Source organism: Macrosteles quadrilineatus, unplaced genomic scaffold (assembly GCF_028750875.1).
Source record: "Macrosteles quadrilineatus isolate MER2022 unplaced genomic scaffold, UCM_ALF_1.0 Scaffold_3__2_contigs__length_128488019, whole genome shotgun sequence".
In the NCBI taxonomy this organism is placed as follows: Eukaryota; Metazoa; Arthropoda; class Insecta; order Hemiptera; family Cicadellidae; genus Macrosteles; species Macrosteles quadrilineatus.
The window spans coordinates 111,009,572-111,030,926 of record NW_026542596.1 but is presented as its reverse complement, the minus strand read 5'-3'; the positions used below and the strand labels follow the sequence as shown (position 1 = coordinate 111,030,926).

At 36.0% G+C, this 21,355-nt stretch overlaps 1 protein-coding gene across 5 annotated transcripts in view; it reads right to left on the bottom strand.

Moving 5' to 3' along the window:
- Positions 1-21,355, bottom strand: part of LOC128990684 (bestrophin-4) — a 53,019-nt gene that overhangs the window by 18,679 nt on the left and 12,985 nt on the right. For all 5 annotated transcript variants that reach the window (XM_054413198.1, XM_054413197.1, XM_054413196.1 and 2 more), the window contains exon 2: positions 19,889-19,978. In XM_054413198.1, the coding sequence (XP_054269173.1) occupies positions 19,889-19,959 (71 nt within the window). In that variant the 5' untranslated portion in view covers positions 19,960-19,978. The remainder of the gene's footprint in view (positions 1-19,888; positions 19,979-21,355) is intronic.

The following is a 21,355-nucleotide window of genomic DNA, read 5'->3' as shown; positions in this document are numbered from 1 at the left end:
GTAGTACACAAAATTGCAAACCTTAAAAAACAGGGCGCCATGGTTTACAAATCATAAGCAACTTTGAAACTAATTAAACAATATAACACTATGTGTAATGCAATAGCCTACCTGATCTCTCTTATAGTATGTAAAGTAAAAGGGAAACACAAATTGTAAAAACCATCCAAAAATAAAATATAAACATTTAGTCGACATTAGCACACTTAAACGTGTCCAAGACATGAATCACACACCAAAGCAGGCTTTTTCAAATCATAGACCAAGGGAAGTTTAATCTATGCATCAGATGCCCAAAAACGAGTATATTTTCAATTGTTGTTTGTCTGTTTGACGGCAACGCGCCTTAATTTTTCACATTTTTAGGCTGCAAGAAATCGAGAGGACCGTTATTGATGAAACCTTTTCAGTGTTCTCTACAAATTTGTAAATGATGCTAGAAACTAACATTCGTCCGTTTAATTACCATTAGATACGTTACAATTGCGATTTTGAAAATGTCTTGTTCTCTAATCACAAAAAAACAGTTTAGTAATTGATGATACAATAAAATGTTTAATCTGTACACATGCGAAAGTTTATTATATAGGGTACTGTTTAGCATACTAATTGCCTAAATCCTTCCTAGAGCTGAACTTCTATTGGGGTTTAAGGCAATTCTTTCGTAAGGAAACTTCTGTTTAGGTTCAAGAAAAAAGTAAAAAAATGTAATAAACAGCAACGAATAAAACTAATTTAAGTAAGTATCAGAAGTTTGTTAACTGTTCGAGTGTTCGGTTTTGTCTCATTTTTATCTGCTAATCAAGGACCGAGCTGAGCTTTAAAAACAGTTTTCAACACATTCTAACAAAAGGTTTCTACAGCAAAAATTACATCGAAAAAATATTAAACAAAATCATGATAAAAACATTATTTTAACACATAACCCAACAGTACATTTTACAGCACTAAATTTATTCCTTGCTTGTTAACTTTGACAAAGTTAGTTCTTGCTACGCTTGATAAGAAAGTTAGAGTTAGAGCCGCAGGGCTTTGCCTTGGTACAATAGTGGCGTGACCCCGGTACAGCAGGGTCGATGTCAGTCAATATGCACAGTGACGCTCTCACACCACAATGACTAGTGAACTTACAGAGTACCATACTGAGTACAGAGCCGCAGGGCTTTGCCTTGGTACAATAGTGGCGTGACCCCGGTACAGCAGGGTCGATGTCAGTCAATATGCACAGTGACGCTCTCACACCACAATGACTAGTGAACTTACAGAGTACCATACTGAGTACAGAGCCGCAGGGCTTTGCCTTGGTACAATAGTGGCGTGACCCCGGTACAGCAGGGTCGATGTCAGTCAATATGCACAGTGACGCTCTCACACCACAATGACTAGTGAACTTACAGAGTACCATACTGAGTACAGAGCCGCAGGGCTTTGCCTTGGTACAATAGTGGCGTGACCCCGGTACAGCAGGGTCGATGTCAGTCAATATACACAGTGGCGCTCTCACACCACAATGACTAGTGAACTTAAAGAGTACCATACTGAGTACAGAGCCGCAGGGCTTTGCCTTGGTACAATAGTGGCGTGACCCCGGCACAGCAGGGTCGATGTCAGTCAATATGCACAGTGGCACTCCACACCACAATGACTAGTGAACTTACAGAGTACCATACTGAGTACAGAGCCGCAGGGCTTTGCCTTGGTACAATAGTGGCGTGACCCCGGTACAGCAGGGTCGATGTCAGTCAATATACACAGTGGCGCTCTCACACCACAATGACTAGTGAACTTACAGAGTACCATACTGAGTACAGAGCCGCAGGGCTTTGCCTTGGTACAATAGTGGCGTGACCCCGGTACAGCAGGGTCGATGTCAGTCAATATACACAGTGGCGCTCTCACACCATAATGACTAGTGAACTTACAGAGTACCATACTGAGTACAGAGCCGCAGGGCTTTGCCTTGGTACAATAGTGGCGTGACCCCGGTACAGCAGGGTCGATGTCAGTCAATATACACAGTGGCGCTCTCACACCATAATGACTAGTGAACTTACAGAGTACCATACTGAGTACAGAGCCGCAGGGCTTTGCCTTGGTACAATAGTGGCGTGACCCCGGTACAGCAGGGTCGATGTCAGTCAATATACACAGTGGCACTCTCACACCATAATGACTAGTGAACTTACAGAGTACCATACTGAGTACAGAGCCGCCGGGCTTTGCCTTGGTACAATAGTGGCGTGACCCCGGTACTGCAGGGTCGATGTCAGTCAATATACACAGTGGCACTCCACACCACAATGACTAGTGAACTTAAGCCCCCCATACACTATCCAACATGTTGGACGGACATGTCGGGATCCAACGTCTCGTCGAACATATTGGACAGTGTGTGGGTTCCAACCCGACATGCTCGACGGATATGTCAGGTCGGATGCTCGGTCCGGTAGCACCACCCGACTCGAGCCGTCCGCCTGACATGTTGGACCGTGTGTAATTGTAATAATAAACAAATATGTTAATAATAATGAACTGTTCTGGTCAGAATTTATTTAACTCTACAGGGAACAGAAGGCGTTGTGGGATGTCAAAAGTAAACTTTATTGCAACAAACATGCACATAGGGGCACGATATCCTGATGGAAAAGTGCAAGGAACTGTATCCAGAGTTCGATTTAAAGTTCGTTAAAAATCAAATTGAAAATTTAAGAGCCTAGTTCCATAGGCTCTAAAAATCCCTAAAATCATCGCTAAAAATCCCCCTGAAACAGCTAACAGTCGTCTCAAAATCCATCACAGAACTAATATTTCACCTGACTTGTTGGGTAAGCTCGATAGTGTGTGGGAAACACCCGACATAAGTCAGGTTGGATGATGGGTCCGTCGTCAGGTCAGGTTGTCAGGTCGGGTGGCATGTTCGATAGTGTATGGGGGGCTTTACAGAGTACCGTACTGAGTACAGAACCGCAGGGCTTTGCCTTGGTACAATAGTGGCGTGGCCCCGGTACTAAAGGGTCGATGTCAGTCAATATACACAGTGGCGCTCTCACACCACAATGACTAGTGAACTTGCAGAGTACCGTACTGAGTACAGAGCCGCAGGGCTTTGCCTTGGTACAATAGTGGCGTGACCCCGGTACTGCAGGGTCGATGTCAGTCAATATACACAGTGGCGCTCTCACACCACAATGACTCGATAACTTGCAGAGTACCGTACTGAGTACAGAGCCGCAGGGCTTTGCCTTGGTACAATAGTGGCGTGACCCCAGTACTGCAGGGTCGATGTCAGTCAATATACACAGTGGCACTCTCACACCACAATGACTAGTGAACTTGCAGAGTACCGTACTGAGTAGCCTACAGAGCCGCAGGGCTTTGCCTTGGTACAATAGTGGCGTGACCCTGGTACTGCAGGGTCGATGTCAGTCAATATACACAGTGGCGCTCTCACACCAAATGACTAGTGAACTTACAGAGTACCATACTGGGTACAGAGCCGCAGGGCTTTGCCTTGGTACAATAGTGGCGTGGCCCCGGTACTAAAGGGTCGATGTCAGTCAATATACACAGTGGCGCTCTCACACCACAATGACTAGTGAACTTACAGAGTACCATACTGGGTACAGAGCCTCAGGGCTTTGCCTTGGTACAATAGTGGCGTGACCCTGGTACTGCAGGGTCGATGTCAGTCAATATACACAGTGGCGCTCTCACACCACAATGACTAGTGAACTTACAGAGCCTAAAACCTAAAATGGCTACTTGACTTAATCGTATCTATAGTCAAAGCTTCCAGTGTTGTCACTATAACCCAACCCAAGCCTTGGTTCGTCATAGGCTGACCAGAACTATAACAGTAGTGCGTGACCGTGATAATCGATGTAGAAGTCAATGAACACTTGGCCTGGTACAATGCAATGTTTGACAACACGATACAAGATACGCTCGTGTTCTCGTGTTACATATCCACACCTGGTTTGATTGATATCAAGTTATCGTCCGTGACTGATGTTGATTAGTTTACATTCATCTTTGCGTTCGAGTTACAACGGCAACAAAAGTGACACATATGCATTTTTTTACTTGACGTGGCAAAATAGGGCGGTGTATTTCTACAAAAACGTGTATTGAGTTTTTAATGGCGTTTTTTAAAATGTATTTGAGTTATTTGGAGTTATGATTTCCAACAAGGAAGTAATGTACTGGCCGTATTGAAAAGTTTTTATGATTAGCTAAATAGTTTGAAAAGATGTACTCATTTTTTGCGGTACTCATTTTTTCTGCCACATTGTTATTTTCCACATTTTTGTTTTCACCATCAATGAACAAACACAAGTAACCACAAGTAAGTACACAAGTAAGTAAGTAGTAGTGTGTGTGTAAGTAAACACAAGACTTAAAATCGTATACTACACCAAGACAACGTACCTTTGTAATCTTTGTTTGTAAAGTAACAATGTTTGCTCTCAATATTGCTTAGTAACGAAAATCATTTCGAGATTCTTTCCACTCAAGAATTTTAATGGCTTTTAACTCATGGAATGGCTCTGGATTTAACTCCCGCGGGTGCAGCTGCAGGTGGAATCAACCTTAGCCCCAGACAGACAGACGTTATGATGACGTCATCTCATTAGTGGTCCACATGTGGTCTCCGGATGTTCCAGAGTTTAGGACAATGAACGAGACATGAACTTCCATCAAACGTGGTAAGTTCTTTGAATGTAATTAGACACGGTGTTGTATGGTCATCAGGAGATCACAACCATGTAAGACAACCACACACAACAGTCAACCACTTTAGACCACTTAAGTTTAGACAGACAACCGCTATGTCGGTAATTTAAATGATAATCGATATATGAAACTCTCTCGATCATGTTTCTTCAATTATTTTATGAATCGTTATAATTAACGATTGTCCACACCTCGATTGTTTAACGTAAGCAAACCGAATGGGTTTAGTATTGTTTACTTGACGATTAGTTGTGTGGTCATCTATAGTCTGATACTATCAAACGTGGGTTTTAGTTGATCGGTCCATATTGTTTAAGTACGGTATAATTATTTTGTAGTATCCTAGTCAGAAAAATATAGGATATGACCTTAAAAAAATTGCAAGAAAATGTTTTATGATTTTATTTTGTAGTGCTGGGCTTGCAGAATGACATACTAAAAGTTGCCAAAAATCGGTGCACGAGAAAACCACTAAAATCACAATTTAAAATGGCGGCTTTTCCCAACATTGGACAAATTAAAAAAAAATATATTTCATATGCATTTTTTATGCACATTTATCGAGATATTGACTTGGGACCACCACCTGTATTAATTAGGTGGTTAGTACTTCATTTTGATAGGGAACACGTTTTTGGCCGCCACCTTGGATCCGCCATATTGGACATAGATATTTTTTTTCAATGTAATGATGGTGTTGTGACACATCATTACAAACTAAATTTTTACACTGATTTCAATGCCGAAATCCGTTTTTCAATATCTTTTTTCATTTAGAAGATATACTCTAACCAAAACTCTCCCCCATGCATTTCTTATGGACGTTTCGTAGTTTAATAATTTTTTTTTTTAATTATCTTTCTTATATCTCCAGTTCTCACATACGCTTGCAGTTCGTTCTAGGCTTAAAATATTCAGTAATGTCAGGACTTTCATTTGAGTTCTTGAGCACTAAAATCTGACGAGTTAAAGACCAGCTACGAACCTCAGAACAATATTAATTTAACTTTTTAGAAATTAGTTTTTATTAAAAGATTTATAACTCGGGTTTTTAATACGTCACCAAGTTCTTTCTGGTGTCAAATTACTCAGTAAATGTTTCGCTTTGATTTCATTAATCATTAACCAAAATATGACAATTTTAAAATGAGTCATGAACTTTAATATAACATTAAAATGTACTTATTTCAAAATTTGTCTTTAGTTAAAGACGTATATCCCTAATTCTAAATAACTCCCAAAACTCTTATAGTCTTAAATAATTCGCCAAATTATTGACTTTTAATCTAGCTAAAGATTACTTATTGGTAGTTATTTATAATTGGGGATATATGTCTTAAACAAAAGACAAATTTCTAAATAAAAATAATTTAATGTTAAATGAAGGTCCACGACTTACTTCAGATTTGCCAGATTTTATTTATTGATTAATAAAATTGAAACCAAACATTTGCTAATTAATTAAAGACCATAAATAACTTGATGACACCTTAACAACCAGAGATTTAACTTTTTTAATAAAAACTAATTTCTAAAAAGTTAAATTTAATATTGCGTTGAGATTTGTAGCTAGTCTTTAACTCGTCTGATTTTAATACTCAAGAGCTCAAATAAAAGTCCTTACATTACTGAATATTTTAAGCCTAGCACGAACTGCAAGTGTTAATAAGAACTGGAGATATAAAAAAAATAATTAAAAAAAAAATATCAAACTACAAAACGTTCATAAGAAATGTTTGGGGGAGAGTTTTCGTTTGAGTATATCTTCTAAATGAAAAAATATATTGAAAAACGGATTTCGGCATTGAAATCAGTGTAAAAATTTAGTTTGTAATGATGTGTCACAACACTATCATTACATTGAAAAAAAAATTATCTATGTCCAATATGGCGGATCCAAGATGGCGACCAAAAACGTGTTCCCTATCAAAATGAAGTACTAACCACCTAATTAATACAGGTGGTGGTTTTAAGTCATTATCTCAAAAAATGTGCATAAAAAATGCATGTGAAATATATTTTTTTAATTAGTCCAATGTTGGGAAAAGCCGCCATTTTAAATTGTAATTTTAGTTGTTTTCTCGTGCACCGATTTTTGGCAGCTTTTAGTATGTCATTCTGCAAACCCAACACTACAAAATAAAACCATAAAAAGTTTTCTTGCAATTTTTTTAACGATCCCTGTGTAAGTTTTGTTAGTTTGCTTGGACTATCCTGGTAGTTGTTAACGATGTTGAACTGTAGATAATCTTAAAAATTATGATAAGCTATAAACCAAAGCGATACAAGATCCCCTCTTTTTAGGAGGACCGTTTTCAATAGCTAGTTCAAGAAAATTCGATTTTACTATTATTTTTCTCATTCCCTAGAAAACGTTGATTATTTGGGGGCATGGATTCCAATATATGCCACATACAGGCAGGGGGTATAGAATAACACCCTTGGGACAGGGTAGGTAAGGGAGAAAATGTTAAACAAAGAAAGTAAATTCTGTAGTTGTCACTAAGTAATCCAACTAAACTGTTTATATTTTAAAATTTGTAAAATAATTTAAAACCATGGAAACAATGCATTACCTACATCTTGTTTATGGCGATGCAGTATGAACATATTGAACTCATGGTGAAAAGTGAGTAAAATTCTGAATAACAATATCTAGCGTAGGTTTCTTTATGAGTATGATATCCTAAAAACCGCATTGTGTGGTAAAGTATAAAGTATTGTACTATTATTGCTACCAATCGTAGTTTAATTAAATGAAAATTGTTGAAATATACGGAAAGTGTAACTGTCAACTATTTAGTAATCATTGATTTATCTTGGTTACAATCAGAATGGGGTTAAACATTCAACTGAAGGTTCATCTTGTATATTACCATTCAAATTTAAACCGTTATAAAGAAAGTTAGTAAGCAACACTGGAAGTGTACTTATTGACAAAATGTTTTTTGGTATCAATTAAGTTGTAGGGAAATGCCAGAATCAGTGGTGTAGTCTGTGGACGTGCACGTGACTTGGAGTTTATGAACCAGTCATGTATTTTTCTACCCTCGTAATAAATAGGAGATTATAGTTCATACTCGCACTAGTCGAACCGAGGAGCGTCTCGATCCTACCCTTGCGAATTCTTCGGACGTGGGGTTGACAGTTGCTTTTCTGTCCGTTTCCCTTCCACCATCATGTGAAATGGTATTCAAGTTGGCATATTATTATCCTCTCACTTACCTAAGAGGATTTCAGATAATTTCGTAATATACCTCCAGTTGGAGTTGGACAAAGAATAACAAAAATAATAACAAATATGTATTAATGAGAGTTCATGTTCAATAATGAGATCCAAGAACTTGATTTTCATACTTTCAGTAGTTTTATATGTATACGGATCATAGATTTTTTACAAACTGTTTGTAAGCTAATTTGGAAATCTTTTAAAATGATTGTCGATGCAAATTACCCAATAATATTATTAGAAATCATCTCAGTTTAGACCACAAAGATAAAACTGTCATTTGTGCACATTTACAATATACTATGTTGAGCAAGATTTGAGTTGTTTGAACAAAAACTCTACAGAGTGTGCTCATATCAACTGGAAAATTTTTTAACATCTGGTAGACATAAATGAAAAGTAGCATTACCAAAACAAATATTGAGACTCTGACTATAAAAATGTTCAAAGGTTTAAATAATATTTTAAAGAAAATCTTTAACGTTAAAAAAACTTTAATGAGATTTACTTACTGTATACTGTAATCCTTAGTAGTCGGGGAAAATATTGAGATATGTTACAGTACTGAATCTGGTGCATCTTAGTGTATCTTAGTAATCTTAGTTTTAGATGTTTACTCATTTTTTACCAAATTTGAAATAATAGTATTTGAACTGAACATTTTATATGGAATTTATTGCTTTTGTAATTTGATACTATAACCACAGAGAAAAAAATGCTGTGACATTTCCTTTATAATAGAGAAACAAAGCTATAAGTGTTTTTTTTTTATTAAGAATACAGTAGAACTAGCTAATTTGACAAAACTATATTTTTCCAAACGAAACTGATTCCATAGTATGCCTATATTGAAATTAAGAACAAGTTTACATATTGCTTTAATTTAAAAAAATTACAATATAATTTTGTTTTTCTGTTTCATCACTTCACATCAATAAATGGAGTGCACGAGTCTCTGTCCATAACAAAAGGAAAATGTTAGTGCTGAAATTGTATAGAAGAAAACTACGAGAAGCAAGAGCAGGGAGGTGTTGGAAATACTGGAACAATACAACAAATGGATAAAATTGTGAGCAAAGGCTAGAAAACTCAAAGAATGTGTCAACGCAAATCAAATAACTAAATCTCTAAAAGTTTACTAAGAACCATGATACCGTGATTTTGCAATAAACTTTCAAATGTGTTATTGTTCAGTTACTTACAGTATCCTTTAGGTTTTAAGTTTCATGATGATTGTTGTTACATGAGTTTTTACCTTAGTTTTATTTTTTTACTTTCTCCCCCTATACATAGTATATGGAGAAAGTATCGTTTTCGTTAAAATTTTCGAGTTTGATTTTTGAATGGATATATCAATTTTGAGTCCCCCTGAACCCAAAAAAGTGGGTTTCGAACTTGAAAACCAGTGTGCGTGTGTACAGAGCTACAGACCACACCTGTAGTCCGATTTTGATGAAATTTGGTATGTAGGTACAAATTCATGGTATCTCCAGGTGTTTTTTTCATTTATTTTATTTAAAAATACAATATAAAATATTTACTCTCGCCGTTTATGATAAGAGGTTGTTGACAAGCTTATGGGAGAAAGTATGTGTCAGAATGCTGATACCATTTATTTTAAGTTGGCAACACTTTTTGAAGGATCCTATCGTCCTATCCATTTCGTTTAACACTTGGAGCTTGTATTTAACATAACCTAAAAAGTGTTGTTAAGTGTTTGAAAAACAAATTATTTCTATGCTTTATAGTAACTTTAGGGAAAATATCATGTGTAACACGAGCGCAAAGGGGCATTTGCTGCAAAATCGACTGTACATACATGAGTATTTGAACAGTGTTTTGGATTTCAAAACATTTCAGTGCTTCTGGACTCAAGACTTTACAGACTAAATACTTATCTACAGAACAATTTAATTGACAACTGCATTCTATTTCATAGCACAAAGTATTTTTTGGGGGGAAATTATTTTTCAAAACGTAACGCAATACAATGCCGCAACAAAGCAGGTAAACTGGGTAGGGCTGAAGACGCAAGCGACCTTGTCGGTGTTTTGTAAGTAAAGCTATCACCTGATAACACAACTAGATAACAAGTTGAGTGTCATCTGTCATCCATTGTAATATGATGCGCTGTCACTTGGACACAGATTTTGACAACTGGCACACTTAAAGGTTAAGTGCATAAAATACAAAGCGAAATGTTCACCTAAGTGAGATGCTTGTGAATACTTATAGAAACAAAGATGTCTCGTAGTGAATGAGTTAGTTTCCACCGGATTAGTTTCAACTCGATCATACTCTATTGGGTTTCGAGTTGTTTAGCTCATTATTTGTTATGTTTTATGTTGTTATGTTAAACGGATTCATTCGAAACTGTGTTATCTTATCATGTAGTCACCCACCACTGGCTTGCACAATACACATGTGACTTCGATTGACGTACAGACCAGTAGACATAATTGTACACAAAGACATAAAGACACAAAGTTATAAACAAGTATTTAAAAACGATATTAAAGTATAATGTACGTATAACACGCTTTCTACATGATTAACTGTATATTATTAACGCATCCTATGGTTATTGTAAAGAGGATTTCTTAACAACTAGAAAGTCCTGCTCGCCTAGGCGTTCATGTTTGTTTTATACATAAGTGGCCCTTAAACAGTTAAATGGATTTTACGATCGAGTACGTATCAAATAGTTACTGAGCTTGTATTGTTTGGAACAAACTTAATCTTTGGTGGTTGAGTAAAACTACGGATATAGATAGTTCTTCACAGAAAAGACTACGGTTATTGTACCATGCAGTGGAGAGTTTAGACTGATCTATATCGAAAGTAATTGAAAACCACTGTACATGTTAAATCATCTGATGATTATCACCATAGACAAAAAGAATTAAATATAAACTAGACTTTCAACCATGCAGTGGTTACCATAGGTTCTGGCGCACACCGCTGGGAGCGCCGTGTAGTTACGTAGCACCATGTAGCACGTAACCTATGGTAACCACAGCACAGCTGACGGTCTATACAGGGTTAGGCAAAAGTCTGGAACCCCCCAGTTAACTTTTTAACGCGTTGCAGTAGGAAAACCAAACTTGGCACATATTTACAACATAAGAAATTGCACTTTTTGATAAAAATTACAACTTTTCCCCAGCCCCAAAAATGGGGTATTTTGGAGGCAGCCCCAAATTTCCAAAAGTAAACACCAATCATGTGACCCCTCATTTTAAAGGGTTTATCGAGAGAAACTGAATGGCGCAAACTAGAGGTCAATATCGCACCCCTAATCAAAATGGCAGCCATTTTAATTATTTAAGATGAGCAAGCAAGATAAAGTCTGGACACCCCCAGTTAACTTTAAAATTTTAATATTTTAATGCTGATTATAAGGTGAATTCTCTTTTTTTCTAAAGGTATGCTGAGTTTAGTTTTCCTGTTATAACCTGTTAAAAAGTTAAAAGGGTATATTTAAAAATGACTTCCATTTTGATTAGGGGTGTAATATTGACCTCTAGTTTGCGCCATTTAATTTGTCTATAGAAACTCTTTAAAATGAGGGTGTTTGCATTTGAAAATTTGGGGCTGCCCCCAAAATACCCCATCTTGGGGGCCGGGTACAAGTTCTAACTTTAATGAAAAAGAGCATTTTTAAATGTTGTAAACATGTGCCGAGTTTGGTTTTCCCACTGCCACACGTTATAAAGTTAACTGGGGATGTCCAGACTTTATCTTGCATGCTCATCTTCAATTAAAATGGCTGCCATTTTGATTAGGGGTGTGATATTGACATCTGATTTGCGCCATTCAATTTCTCTTGATAAACCCTTTAAAATGAGGGTTCACATGATAGGTAAATTTGAAAATTTGGAGCTGTCCCCAAAATACCCCATTTTGGGGGCTATGTGCCGAGTTTGGTTTTCCTACTGCAACGTGTTAAAAAGTTACTGGGGGGTTCCAGACTTTTGCCTAACCCTGTATTTAATTCTTTTTGTCTATATTATGACCAACAAGAAAATTCTTTAATAACGTTAGAGCTAATTTCATGGGTAAATAACCTTCTTCAAAGTGGAAATTTCGACCTATTTATACTTGACCGAGTTCTAAACATCTTCTACCATAGTACCATAGTTTCTCTGTATTTCTCGTTGAACATCAAAATACGATCAGTTTTTTGATCAAATATTTTTATGTAAGTCTCGGACTTATACATAAATACAATGAGGATTAATCACGATGAAAAACAAAAACTAAGGTATTTTATTTATTAACTAGCTGGCCCGACAGACGTCCTGTCCTAATGTGGTTTTATGTCAAATGCTCGTTCATTTTCAAGATGACCACGTTCGCAACAAGGACAAACAAACAAACAAACATACAAACAAACATACATTGGATTTTATATATATAGACAATCATTATATTTCAAATCAACCGTATCTAGATTACTTACGTTTTTTCTGTACCATGAATACTTATAGGCAAATCTCGAATTGGAAATCCAACAAGCATGCTCGATTGTGCCTTCGAAATCAAACTAAATACTAGATAAAACTGCACCACATGTAAAATAATTTCTAGACAAAAATACTCATCCTTGTGATGTGCCAAAGATTACTGCCTCACACCGTGACAAAAGTTTTATATATTTTGAAAAGCTCCGATTGCAGTTACTTGATGTTGACCTTTTACCACATGAGCGTTGTGCACGCTACGAAGGCGAGCGCTGCTACGCTGCACTACAGATAATGCAGTTATCCACAATTACGCTCATTATCAGACAAGTTCCTGCTCGGACCGACAAGTCCTACAGATAAGTGTGCAATTATCAGTGCGAGATAAAAAGTTATTTTACAATACAACCAGTCAGTGTAGTTTTCATTCACGATTTCCTTCTTCTTTAAAAGAATGTCACAAAATCTAAACCGCACCTATAAACAACAAGGATTTTTTTAAGTTTTTGGACTTTTTTTATAACAGGGCAGTTTTGTCATTGTTTAATTGTTTTTCAAAAACTAATGACGTATCATACAATAATGCCAAAAATAGTGGTCAAAATTTAATAGCTAGCAGTATGTTTTAGTTTAAAATTTAAGAAATATGGGAAATGTCCTATTTAATTTAAACTTTTATCTTCATCTTATAGGGCTCCCGAAGTAGAAAATGTATTTACAGTTCAAACAGAAGAAGGCGGAAAGAAACAATGAGTATTGGATACTGAAAGATAGAACCACTCTCAGCGGTGTGCGCCAGAACCTATGATCACCATGGTAACCGCAGCACGGCTGACAGTCTATATTTAACTCTTTTTGTCTTTTTGTGATAAAACGGAGTGACCGATAAAGAAGTACGTAATTGTAACACATTGTATTGATTATACGCAGCTGTTTTATTCATTTATATCCAGAATTGGGAACCTTCAAGCTATTTTGCGTCCTCAAAACCATAGACCAACCAACGCAACCAACACAAGTTTCATCTATGGAAAATACTACCTTATCATCATTACAAAACAGATAAAGACATTTTAAAAATACACGTCTGTGCGACAAAATTTAGAGTTTTTTGTGTCTTGTCATTATTCATAGGTTATTACACCACAAATTAAATTACCAAAACTACATTATAAACTGTTGTTTATCCTCTGGAAATATAACGAAAAAATAAGGCAGAACATTGACGTCATCAGCTCATGCGTTAAGTATCAAATTTAGCATACAGGATTAATAAAGTCTGGAGATGCCCTGTCAATTTTTTTTAACGGCCCATACTAGAAAAACTAAACTTTGCACACCTTTATGGCATGCTATGAAGTACGTTTTTTGGCATAACCACCACTTCGTGTACATCCCCAAAATGGGGGATTCTGGGGGAAACTCAAAAATGTGAAATGTTAAGACCCATCGAGTGACACCTCATTTTGAAGGTCCTGATAAAAGAAAACCAACTTTGCGTTTTTAGACCCCAAAATGAGGGGTCACTCGATGGGGCTTAACATTTCAAATTTTTGAGTTTCCCCCAGAATCCCCCATTTTGGGTTTGCAACCCAAGTAGCAATTAGGCTCAAAAAGTACTTCATAACATACCATAAAGGTGTGTAGAGTTTAGTTTTTCTAGTATGGACCGAAGCAGGGGGTCTCCAGACTTTTTATTAGCCCTGTACATTCAGCATGATTTAGAATCATACAACCAACAAACATATTCACTGAAGGTCCAGAACATTATTTAAGTGTGCTCATGATTACACGGACACACGGTGTTCAACATTTGGAGTACCGGGAACAAGTTCGCGTGCGACCATGAACAGTTAATTTTTCTTGTCACGCCATCTCTACATTCGCACATATACATTTGATCTTAAGCCGCACCGTAGCACTACAGCTGATATGTTTATCTCACTCATGTTCCATCGGAAATAGATATGGTTTAATTAAACATACCGGTATGTTGGCACTCAAACAATGAGAAATATTGCAATAATGGTTATCCTTCGTTCACAATATTTAGGGGAAGAAATCTATGCCCTCCACTTGCACTTGACCCCTAATATCTCATCAGGTGATTAAGCAGCATACAATAAATACATTTTACGGGCTCAATAAAATCTTCAAGTATCTACTATCGTGGAACGAGCTGAATTCATGAAATTACAAATAGTTTGTTAACAGAGGCGCAGATAGTCTTTTTAGTGGTTATGTCGCCAAACTTTTGTTTCGCGGGCTCGTTTAAATTACCCCAATGACCGATAGCTTTTATATGAAAATTCCGTAACCCGATTGGTCAGTTCCCACTATTTCGAAAAGAATGCTTCTCATATAAGAACTTTTTTATTTACACCTCGCTCCGCTAAAAGCTGTGTGTAAAATAGCTACAACCGATGGAAAAGGGGAGTAAACAAGTTCTTCCACGTATTTGCAGCAATATACATACAAGTAAGAATTTATCGGTGCTTTTAAAGGTATTGGGAGGTTCGTGTATTTCATGGGAAAGCCCGCGCTATGAACGAGGTCACTTAGATAATTCACCGGGCAAGAGTAAGAACCATATTGATCGGTAAACGCTGGAGTCAATGGACTCAGGTTTTGACGGTATCCTGCACATAGTACATCAAGAGCTGGTGATATGAAAATTAGATTCGGTGCTAATGTAAATAAAACTGCGGTTTAGAAACATCTTAAAAACCTGCACTGCAGATTCAATTATTGAAATAGGTTCAGTTTTAAGCATCGTCAATAGCTTTAAAGGTTATAATACAATGCCTAAAAACATGACATGCATAAAAAAAACCTTTTGATTCGAAGCTCGCCAATTTATAGCTGAAAATACACGGCGAGTGGAAGTTCACTTTATTGCAACAAAGATCCATAATCGTTTAACGTAATTCAGTTAAACTAAAATTATCCGTTTCAAATTAGCGCCTTTACTTTCAGAGATGCTAAATATTTAAATCCCAATAAATTTAAGAGAATAAAGCGAAGGTATGTTGTTTTCCAGACGAACCGAATGAAATTGTTCAATCAAGACAATGTCTTACTGAACACTAATTTCAGCAAAGTCAATACCTGTAGAAGGGATTGATTGGATTTAGCTTAATGAAAACATAGGAATCTCTCAGTAACCGAGGTTCCGTGTAGACTAAACCTTTGACTATGTACTAAAGATATAGGTACATCAACGTGTTCTTTCTAGAAATCCCAAGATCTTATTATCGGGGTAAATGTGTTTGTAGTGTTTAAGTACAAAATAACTGGGTACAATTGACACACTCACAGATGTAGCTGTGCTTTTATCAAATATCATTAAATTTTTCGATATTATTTTAATATTTCCTCACTAAAAGAAGAAACTTATAATAAACTAAGCACATGTCTCATAAACTCATTGAATCATAGAATACAAATATTAATGATGAAATAAATATCCAATACTGTATATAGAGGGTGTTTCACAATTCGTGTCGGATATTTTAGGGTATTCCTGGGTAGAAACATATCCAAATATCATATTTAAATTGTCCGGAAGTCCTTAGTTACTCACTCAGCCACCGTTTGTGTCAGTTATTAATTGTTTTCTAAACAATAATAAAATGTTAGATATCCCCAAAAATGTTTATTTTATCAATTATCGATCATTAGGATGGCTTAAAAATTGCTAACTTTTTTACTGCCTTTCAAATATACACAAAAACCCAAACTTTTTCAGCTGTGGTGAAAGTCAACGTACTTGTTTACAAACTAATCAGCTGATTTTATTGTTGTCTGAAAATGTTATTGTTTATTCAATGCAGTCAGTTCCTCTAACCTTTTACACTGTTTGTACACTTTTACTTTGTAATAAAGTATGTTTACTTTCACCACAGCTGATAAAAACGTTTGGGGGTTTCGTGTGAATTTTAAAGACAGTAAAAATGTGTGCGATTTTATGCCATCCTAAGAATAGATAATCATAAAAAACACTTTTAGGGTTATGTAACATCTTATTATTATTTGAAATAATCTAAAATCGCTTAAAAATATGCAATGATGTCTACGTGTGTATCTTAAGATAAACAAATAAGCTATGGAGTTACAAATTATGTCAAACAAACATTTATTTTTGTAGGAGGATTGTCAACAGTTCAAAATTAACAAATTTAACTAACGCATGACTAGAAGGAAGTATCTCTCAATTATATTATATACAAAAAGAGAGTATCCTTTGCCTTGACTGTGCCAATATAAATAAAACTCTTGTCGGTTGTGAAACTTATATTTTTTCTTGTTAAATGGACTTAACGTAGCATTATCACTTTACTACAAACAATTAGTGATTTTTTTACTGAAAGGATAATGCCTTTGACTATTGACTACAACTTCTGTATCCAATAGTCAATGATGATGAATTTTAATTGAGGAAGAAATAGAACACAATGAACGAGTTGTGTTTCCAAGAATAAGCTAATGATTCACAATGTAGCCTACAGTAGTAGACCTGGACTTGGCATCTTCGCCTGACATGCGCGTAGCGATCTTTGCACCTGTCCTACGTTTACATAACGCGAACTAAACGCACAATTCTACTGCAATATCGTATCTCAAAATACAGTACTAAGAACTGCAAGCACACTGATATAATAACGCTTTCATAAGGAGGAAGTGGAAGGATGTTGCCTAATTTTTTTCATGAATCATTGTAAGTCAATGGTGCGCTGCAGGTCTGTTGAGTGGTCTAGTACAATAGTGGTTAGAGAGCGACACACGTTTTTTATAAAAAATACCCCCGCCACAGCAAACCTTCCGACTAAAAGTATTTCCATTCATCTTAATTGATTTTCAATTAAATTTAAATTTTAACAAGTACCTAGGTTCGCTGCTACAGGGAAACTAATAAAGCGTGTTCTTCATTAAAATATTAATAGCTTAAAATAAATAAACCTGCCAAGTTTGATCAAAACATATCCATAAACAAAACGACTACCTACAACTTTTTCAAACAAATTCTCCATAAGAATAACATGGAAATTTTAATTGAAATTTTTTTTTTCTACGTAACCAATAACCGAACAAAACCCCATTGATATTCTAAATTATTTGTTTTTAAGCCCTTTAAAAAGATCCGGAGAAAAATTCATCAAAATCGGACAAAAATTAGTCAAGTTATCGTCCGGACGGACGCTTATTGACAGTTCCAGTTGGCAATAACCTGTTTACTTTCGGGCCAGTGATGTCAATTGATTATGTTTATGATCCATACCGTTTCTGTAGTAATGTTCGTGGTAGTTACCACTTAACTAGTGTATGTATGAGCGTCATCGGCGTCATCGTTGAATGTAATTGTTTCCATAGAGGGCAATCATATTTACATAAGAAATTTTCCTTTCGAATGTTTGTAGACCCACGTGATATATACATGGCGAGAGGATATATACATATACATTAAGCATAACATACATTAAACATATACATATACATATGTATATGTAAGTATATATACATATACATGGAGGATATATACATATACGATGTGCATATACCTCATGTCCACCGGCTCCATCATTAACATTTTATGTGAAATTTCGACTCATTAGATTATTTTGTTTACCAATAACAAACGGACACAAGAAATTGTCTCTTCTTGTTATGGATCACTTTATTTAAAAATATATATATAAACAGACTACAGTAGGGTTTATGAAAACTGAGTAAGGATTCGTACGTTTCCATCCTAAGTGTTACCAACATGAAATTATATTTTGAACCAATAAATTTACAGTCTGCTCCGCAAATTCTTTACTGAATCTGTCAAACAGATTTATTGATTGAACCAACGAGTATAAAGCAAAATTTAAAGTGAACCCCTATGTGCAGTAAACCTAGTACATTTTAAAATAAGAGATTTTGGACGTAACAAGTGGCAACAGTAACATCTTTGGTTTGAACAGAGACGCTAACGAGAACCAACTGAATGTGTTTCATGTAAAGTTTGTTGACTGTTCGCTTTGTAAAGAGAACTGAGGCAAACCGTCCTTGAGGCAAATTAGCCTCAGCCTGTGTTCAGACTCCGAGACCGACAACTATGCGTTGTGGTCCACGCTAAAACACTACGCAATCAAAAACGGGCGCACATGAAAAGAGCCCAAAAACTCAGGCAGACGCTTGAAAAGCGCCCGGACCTCCAAGGTCCCAACCAGGACGGTGCGAAAAGAGCCCGGTCTCTTTCTAGAACTTTCACAACGGGTCTTCAAAATATAAAGAACTAATCACACAGTTAAATTACACGAAATTATTAAAAAATACACTGTTAATAGATACATTAATAACATATATATTATTCAAAGATATTTACATTACTAAAAGATATAGTCTGTTTACCTAACCTAACCTAACCTAACCCAACCTAACCCAACCTAACTTAACCTAACCCAACCAAACACAACACTATTCACTAAAACACTACTATATATACACAATACACACAATTTATAGTCAGCTTCCTCCTCCTCAGGTACCTGTGGAGACCCGGGCTCTTTCCATGTTTAAGATTAGTGAACCTTTTTGAGGATTAAAATTTCGGGCTCTTTTCATGTGCTCCGTCAAAAACTGCCTTGGGTTATCCCGCAGTGACTCCAGTGTTTTTGCTGTTCCACTATTGAAAAATTTACTGAGAACCAGTTATGGTCGCGAGCTTTACACATCAGAAAATTATTTTCTTTGTTTGGTATTATTTTATTATTTAGCATTTGACAGTAAAGTGTTTCACTTTTGTTACGATTTGATATTTTTCCTACTTTTTTACCAAATATACTCTGAAAAAACCTGAACCAGGAATACATTTTAAAAGCAATCCTTTCAAATCAGAAAACTAGTTTTTTATCCATTAGTGGTGGTCTTTAAAATCTTTAATGTCAAAAATATCACCTACAACTTAATACGATTACCACATTAATGTACGATACATTACCAACATCTTTGTCAACAATTATCACGATCTACTATATTAAAATCTTAAAAGATGGATTCTTATCACTCAAAATATTACTAACATAATACCTTTGACTATAATACCTAAACTAATTATGGAAACATTTGAATTATTTTTAAACACTCACAAACTCAATGTAAAATTTTCAATGTTGTTTTCAATATTAAAATGGCTCATCGTTACTAGCCATCGTATCTTCGGCACTCAATTTAAGCTGAAGTGGTTTTCTGATACCATTAATCACTCACACTCCAATACTGTTTGAAACGGTTGACAACAATTTTGACAGGTTGAAAGTAAACAGATTCTAAATCTATTTATTTTTCTGTTTTTTTTTACAATAATTTAGAGGATCTATATACATCCTACATATCCTAAAGTAAATGCTCTACAACTTGCATGCATGGCCGTATTTAAGTTCTTATTCAAGACTTAGCATGAGTAAGTTAGCCTTACCTTGTAAGTAGTTTGAGAAAGCATCCAAAGCCACGACATGTGGCTACCTCCGCGGTGTATGTAACTGTCATCCTGCTACCTCATCACTAACTGCAACATAAAATATAACTGTCACCCTTCTACCTCATCACTAACTGCAACATAAAATATAACTGTCACCCTTCTACCTCATCACTTATTGCAACATAAAATGTAAATGTTATCCTTCTACCTCATCACTAACTGCAACATAAAATATAAATGTCACCCTTCTACCTCATCACTAACTGCAACATAAAATATAACTGTCATCCTTCTACCTCATCACTAACTGCAACATAAAATATAACTGTCACCCTTCTACCTCATCACTTATTGCAACATAAAATGTAAATGTTATCCTTCTACCTCATCACTAACTGCAACATAAAATATAAATGTCACCCTTCTACCTCATCACTAACTGCAACATAAAATATAACTGTCATCCTTCTACCTCATCACTAACTGCAACATAAAATATAACTGTCATCCTTCTACCTCATCACTAACTGCAACATAAAATATAACTGTCATCCTTCAACCGCATCACTAACTACAACATAAAATGCAACTGTCACCCTTCTACCTCATCACCAACTGCCACATAAAATGCAACTGTCATCCTTCTACCTCATCACCAACTGCCACATAAAATATAACTGTCATCCTTCTAACTCATCACTAACTGCAACATAAAATGTAACTGTCATCCTTCTACCTCATCACTAACTGCAACATAAAATATAACTGTCATCCTTCTAACTCATCACTAACTGCAACATAAAATGTAACTGTCATCCTTCTACCTCATCACTAACTGCAACATAAAATATAACTGTCATCCTTCTAACTCATCACTAACTGCAACATAAAATATAACTGTCATCCTTCAACCGCATCACTAACTACAACATAAAATGCAACTGTCACCCTTTTACCTCATCACCAACTGCCACATAAAATGCAACTGTCATCCTTCTACCTCATCACCAACTGCCACATAAAATGCAACTGTCACCCTTCTACCTCATCACCAACTGCCACATAAAATGCAACTGTCATCCTTCTACCTCATCACCAACTGCCACATAAAATGCAACTGTCACCCTTCTACCTCATCACCAACTGCCACATAAAATGCAACTGTCATCCTTCTACCTCATCACCAACTGCCACATAAAATGCAACTGTCACCCTTCTACCTCATCACCAACTGCCACATAAAATGCAACTGTCATCCTTCTACCTCATCACTAACTGCAACATAAAATATAAATGTCATACTTCTACCTCATCACTAACTGCCACATAAAATGCAACTGTCATCCTTCTACCTCATCACCAACTGCCACATAAAATGCAACTGTCACCCTTCTACCTCATCACCAACTGCAACATAAAATGTAACTGTCATCCTTCTATCTCATCACCAACTGCAACATAAAA